This window comes from Taurulus bubalis (assembly GCF_910589615.1).
Source record: "Taurulus bubalis genome assembly, chromosome: 19".
NCBI classification, from domain to species: domain Eukaryota; kingdom Metazoa; phylum Chordata; class Actinopteri; order Perciformes; family Cottidae; genus Taurulus; species Taurulus bubalis.
In genome coordinates, this window is record NC_136607.1 from 19,627,734 (window position 1) to 19,634,516 (window position 6,783).

General features: G+C 43.9%; 1 protein-coding gene across 1 annotated transcript in view; it reads left to right on the forward strand.

Annotated features, from left to right (window-relative positions):
• Positions 1–877, forward strand: part of fibcd1b (fibrinogen C domain containing 1b) — a gene marked incomplete at both ends in the record, with an annotated part of 100,688 nt that extends 99,811 nt beyond the window's left edge. Inside the window, one exon of the mRNA XM_079235304.1 lies at positions 612–877. Within this exon, the coding sequence (XP_079091430.1) occupies positions 612–877 (266 nt within the window). The remainder of the gene's footprint in view (positions 1–611) is intronic.
• Positions 878–6,783: the final 5,906 nt, after the last annotated feature.

The following is a 6,783-nucleotide window of genomic DNA, read 5'->3' on the forward strand; positions in this document are numbered from 1 at the left end:
GGTCTTACGTCACGATCACATTGACGATCAAAGGTTGTAGGAACGAGTGCCACAATGTCACAGGTAGCTTTTCAAGATGTCCGTACCCGAAAAGATTAACATATACCGACATCGTGAACTACGTCGTTTCTCCTCTCTTGCAACATTTCTATCCGTCAGCTGACAGACATCCAGATGAAGTCCTTGGGTATGTGTCATTAAAGAGCGGAAGATAAAAAGGTCACCACTGAACCTTTGATAAATGTGCTACGAAGCCGCCCGACCTCCTGCTTTAGATAATGAGAAGCAACACTCTGGAGAACTGCAGAGCTTCATTTTTTAGTATATCATCGCCCTCTGTTTATAGAAATGATTAATTGAAATGTCCTATACTATTTGTGAAGTGGATTTATCCAATTACTGGTTGCAGAGCCAAGAATGTGTTGGCGAAAGACACAAATAGATGTCTTCATTATTGATTTCAGGCCAATATACATTTCAAATTCAAAAGACACTAAAGAGGTGCAAAATCGGTGCCATCTCCTCGCTTGTAGCATTCATACACAAGCGTCCATCTTGATCCTATTTCTTCATACATGTACTGACTCATTACATCTTTTCCCGCCCACCAGGTGACTCCCTGCTGAAGCACAACGGGATGAAGTTCACCACCAAAGACCGGGACAACGACCACTCGGAGAACAACTGCGCCTCCTTCTACCACGGCGCCTGGTGGTACCGCAACTGCCACACCTGCAACCTCAACGGCCAGTACCTGCGCGGCCAGCACACCTCCTACGCCGACGGCATCGAGTGGTCCTCCTGGACCGGCTGGCAGTACTCCCTCAAGTTCTCCGAGATGAAAATACGGCCCACCCGCGACCAGGAGAACAAATGAGAAAGACAAAAAGGAAGAAAGGAAAAGGGAGATACAAGTTTTTTTCATTACAAAACCACAATATTTCTGACAGCCGGGCGGAGTTACTTGTCTTGATATTGTTTATTCACTCAAACATTCCTCCTTTGAGTTGAGTTGCTTCTGCTGTTTGCCTCCTGATGTCTCGCTCCCTTTTTGCTCCTCTTCCTCCATCACTCAGCTACTTGTGTCATGCCGGCTACCATTAGCCTCACACCCCTGGTCCCTTTGTTATAAAACGTAAGCATCATGCATATTGTTTCCTCATTCAGTTCACGGAGGCAGCGCACCAGAGCCGTGAGGCCACAGTCCACTGCGCTAGCTTTACTCCCGTCTGACATGGCGGTCCAAGCATCGCCTGCAGGACCACACACCAGTAGTTCGCTCCTGACATGTAACTCTGACCTCCCGTCTGTGCTGCCACGGCGCTTCGATCGCGGTTCAGTCTCACTGCCCATTGCTGTATAATCTGTGAGTGGAGAGGGTTGCTCCAAGTGTAGTAGAAACAAACCCCCGTTTAAAAAAATATACAAAAAAGGAGACACAAATCCTCCTATTTCCTCCTCTGCAAGGAAGTCCAGAGTTCCACCAGTGAGAAGGGACAGCGCTGTGTCACATTTACATCCTTGATCTGTGTTGACAGACCCACAGGGTAGTGAGGGGGCCTCAGATAATTAGTGGGAGACAGAGACGGCGGGAACTAGGAAACAATCTGACAAGAGTTGAATTAGTCAAAGGAAAAAGGAGGCGGGGCAGAGGGCAGAGGGAATCAGAGGGGAGTGAGGAAGAGGAAGAAGACGAGGTGCAGAAAGGATGAAAAAGAAAAAATTAGAAAGAGAAAGCAAAGGATCTCATTCATCTGACTTGGGCCATTAGGAAGCATATTGGGCACTTTGTCTGATCTGCCTGCCAGCTGAGTACTGGCCAACTGATGCAGCATCCACAGATGGTAACCCAGCACTCTGCACGTGTGTGTGTGTGTGTGTGTGTGTGTGTGTGTGTGTGTGTGTCTGTGTGTGTGTGTGTGTCTTCGACAAGAGAGAGACAGACAGAGTTCTCTAACATTATCAATTTCCTGCCATGAGTTCAGTAGAGCGTCCCGACTGACTACAATGTTTAGCACAGACAGACTAACCGTGATGCAGGCTGGCACACCTTCACTCTGCATTTAGACACAGTAGTTACATGACACAACAGCAACTGGGATGCACATACGTGTTAAAGGAAGGGGAGGACATTGACAACAATTTGAAGGAGACCAATGGGATCACAGAATGAAAGAGGAATCAAAAAACGTGTCATATTTGCCCCCTTATTTTCGAGGAAACACCGCCCCATCCTCACCTCTTTGGTTTCTTTTGTTTCTCCATCCCGGGTGATTCTTCTGGTTTTTATTTGCGTGACACAGTTTCTCTTGTCACGCAAACGGGGAGGAAGTTGCTGTAAAATAAGATTTGACGCTCTCAACCACTGTTTGTTTTTTTCTTCCGAGTATGAATTCTACAATGTGTTTATGGCAAAAACAAAATTGCCGAAAGCAAAAAGATTAAAAAAAAAAGAACAGAAAAATGAATAAAAATGTGATGAGGAAAAAGCACAAAGGCAAACTGTGGGCAAAAACAGTGCATTCCTGATTTTCCGTCTCTCTTAATAATTATTTTTGAAGTCGGTGAATTGAATTTCTTTCTTTCATCGAGTTTATTTGGATGTACTAAAAAGCTTTAAAAAAATATATATCTGTAGATTTTATTGTACAGTGTGTATGACTTTTAGAGCATGTGAAGCTGTTTTCTTACTATGCTAAAACACAAAGAATACTCAAGCACATGGACTTCACAAAACTCCCTCGGTTGAAGAAAAAAATAAAGTGAACCCCCCGCCCCTCTTTTTGTCTACCTGAACAACAGAAGGCCGGACACAGGTGAAGAGGAGGATGGCGGTCATCCCTTAAGCACACGCCCGTTCAAACCTGCAGCACAAAAAAAACAAATCTTTTTACGGCGGCACACCGTGAGACGGATCTGAAACCCTCCCTCGGACATATGGGACCTTTCTGACTATCTCGGCTCTGTGAAATCCAGCCGCACTGGGAGCCAATTTTTCAAAGTGTGCTGAAAGGGTGTCGCCCCGGCTGACAGTGAGTTGCCGAGCAAAACGTGGCACAGAATACCCCTGACGCCGGAACAGCTGCGAGTCTGTCTGTCATCACCCGGTGCTCGGAAGGATCTCCCATTGCTGCGTATGTGTGTGTTGTGTGTGTGTGTGTGTGTGTGTGTGTGTGTGTGTGTGTGTGTGCACCTCGGCCTGTGTGCACACGGCTACATGTCTCGGTGGACCGCTGCCACCTCTCTTCAACGTCAAAAAGCACAGGCGCATGTTGCAAATACTTGCAGGTGTGTGATTATTACGGCACAGAGGGATTTAGCAAAATGTATGAGGTCGTGTGTGAACGTATGCAAATGTGTGTGTGTGCTAGACAGAGTGTGTGTATGTGTGTGAGAGAGAGAGAGTGTGCACACATATATGCACACGCTCCGGTGTGCATGAGCCGGACGACGGAGCGGAAGGCCGAGTGCATCTCTCTGTGGAGTTTTGGAGTAACGTGACGCTTCTTGTAAAACCTTGCTATTTGTGTTGATACCAGAGAGATTGACATCATTATAATGAACTATTACTTATTGTGATCGTGAACCCATAAGAGTGGACACCGCCCCCTCTGGTACCGTGTTGAACTGCGCTCTCAAACCCTCTCTTCGGTCACCCCTTCCACACGACGTTGTGCTTCACTGTATATGTTGATGCTCCCTTGTTATTTCAATGTAAAAGTATTCTTTGCCATGGCGCCCGTCTGTGTTTATGTTGAGTGGATGCTTTTGTAGTCTCTCTCTCTCTCTCTCTCTCTCTCTCTCTCTCTCTCTCTCTCTCTCGCTTAAGTCTCCAACGGAAGAGATGAAACCAGAGTGAACTCAGAGGCTGTGATCATTCCCGGTTATCCCGCTCATTACGGCGCATCAGCACCCGGATCGATCCCCCAGGTCCCCAAACCTTCTCTTTCTCTTACTCTGTTCCTCCTTTAATTGCCTCTGCTGCCAATCCCCCCATCACTCCATAGCTCCTACATTCCCCTCTCCTCTTTATTGCTCTGCTGATTTATTTATTTTACACCACTCTCCTCTCGGTTCCTCCCTTTCCTTTGGTCCCAGCGCAGAACTAACTCCGTTTTTCTGTTTCTTTTCTTTTCGGTGACGTACTATAGATTGTTTTGCTGAATCTTGATACTGTGTTTTAATGTTCTTGTCGACATTTAATAAACATTCACATTTTATAAATGGGGAACACCCTGAAGTGTGTGGGGTTTTCTCAGCGCTGCTCACAGCAGTGTGGGTTGTTTTCTGACTTTATTAGATTCAATTATTGTCATAGCACATACTTTCACATACATACAATGTATTCTCTGCATTTGACCCATCCTTAGTATTAAGGAGCAGTGGGCAGCCCTGATCGGCGCCTGGGGAGCAATTTAGGGTTGGGTGTCTTGCTCAGGGACACTTCGACATGTGGCCCATGGGGAGGCTGGGGATCGAGCCGGCGACCCTGTGGACGACCACTCATCCCCATGAGCTACAGCCGCCTCGAGCTGATCGAGCTGAATTAAAAACAAGGCAGCGGACATTTGGTAACCTTTCACCTTTCAAAAGAAAACTCTGTTAATGTTTGGAACCTGACAAGAGAACATATATATATACATATATATATATATATATATATATATATATATATATATATATATATACATATATATATATATATATATATATATATATATATATATATATATATATATATATATATATATATATACATATATATATATATATATATATATATATATATATATATGTATATATATATATATATATATATATATATATATATATACATATATACATACGCCTTATACTTATATATTTGTGTAAAAAAGTAGCCTGTGCATATTCAATGGGAAACATTTTAAAATGGGATGATTGGCAGCATAATGTGAAGGTGGCAAATGAGCAAATCATATTTATGAAAGCTGCACTTTTTGTCATTTGATTATTGATCAATGCCAACAAGCTGACAGTGAAATGCATCTGTACGTTCCATGATGAACTCAGCTGGCTCACTGTTGGAGCCAATACGGGCGATTTTTGGTTTTCTTAGTTTATATTTCCGTGGGTTAATTAGCGTTCCGCGCCACAAGGAGGCCGTTAGCATGAAGGTGGAGTTACAGGTGTGGAGCCTCAGTGTGATTGGAGAAACCCAATGAAAGGATACAGAACAACAAGCTGCATTATAAATATTGCCACAGCAAAATAAACTACAGTCTGCCATCAACAGCAAAAGGTATGCGCGTCACAAACCTGCACATTGGGCCAATAAGTGCTCTGATCAAAAATAATGATAATAAAAAAGGTATCTGTGGCTGTAATATGACGAGCTGCCTACTTATCTGCCAACCTCATGTCTCAGGTAGTTAAACATAATATTTAACTACAACGCCGACAGGCTACAGATATTTATCCATTAGTTTGTTGTGTTATGAATGCTTCGTAATAAACGCTGTAATTCCACATGCAGCTTCTTAGCCTTCAAGTCCTGCTTGACTGACCCTAAACTTTGTGTTACTTTTCATAGTTTGATTGTGTTGTTACATTCCAGCTAGCTTTCATACATGTTACTCCAACATCACCAACAACATTTCATCCTTCTTCATCTGAAGTAGACTTCCGTCTGTCGGTTGGACCCTCCAGCTCCGTGCATGCTGATAAATGAGCTCCAGGACCACAGGTGTGCTCTCCAGCAGTGTGACTCAAATGATTCCTCATGCTGAACATCCCACCTAAGACGCTGTTTTGAAACAATGCAACTCATCACTCATCACACGTTGAAGCGTCTGCAGGTGGCGAGAAGCCAAAGCCGGCACGGTGCACTCCCTAATTGCCTGGAAGTGGTGCGACATCGTGTGGGTGCGAGTTTGCAGGAGTAACACCGAGGAGCGACGCCAGGCGTGTGATCGCGCTCTTCCATTCCTAGTTCAGAAGAGAGCAAAATGGTGTCGGTGACTGAGCCACGAGGCGCCGCCCGTGTGTGCCGGCCGTGCCGTCGACTCCACGCCTTCAAAGTGCAGAATTGGCAGCAAACGTGTGTTTGCTTCTTTGAGGTTGAGGTTGTTTTAAGTGCCATTCCAAACGCTCACGCAGAGATCCGTCGAGGAAGGATGGCGCCGCATCAGTGGAGGATGCTGGGCTGTTTGTTAACAAGTTACTGAGTTAGAAAGTCTTGGATTCATTTTAACGAGGTCACAAGAGCCGATGTTGGAGATAGATCACGTGGCCCAAGTAAAACATTATTTATTATTATTATTATTACGGAGTTGGGTAATGGGGCTAATAAGCAGAGAGAGAATTGTTTTCCCATATTCTCTTGAGATTATAAAAATCACAATAACCTGCAAGAGTCTCTGAATACAATCACAGATGTCCTCACCACAAGCATCATTGAAGATGAGGACTTCCCCTCACAATTTAGTGGTATTTTCATGTTAATTCATAAGGAACACGGTAACATGTTCTATAATTATTGTGAATTAAATCCAATCAATGTGATGTATGTGTGTGTACCCTTTGTTAACACCTTACCTCACGTTCCTTTCTCTAAAGATGTGGATTCTTGACAAAAAATGAAAGAAATTGTACATACATTGATGCGCGTGATTTGCCAAAAAAGCCAGTACACAATGATTCAAAATGTAAAATACAATATATTTTTATATATATCACAAACTCCTCCAATGGTTCTTCATATGTTCAGATTGGTCCAGTAAAGGTTTGTAAAGTCTAGAGGAG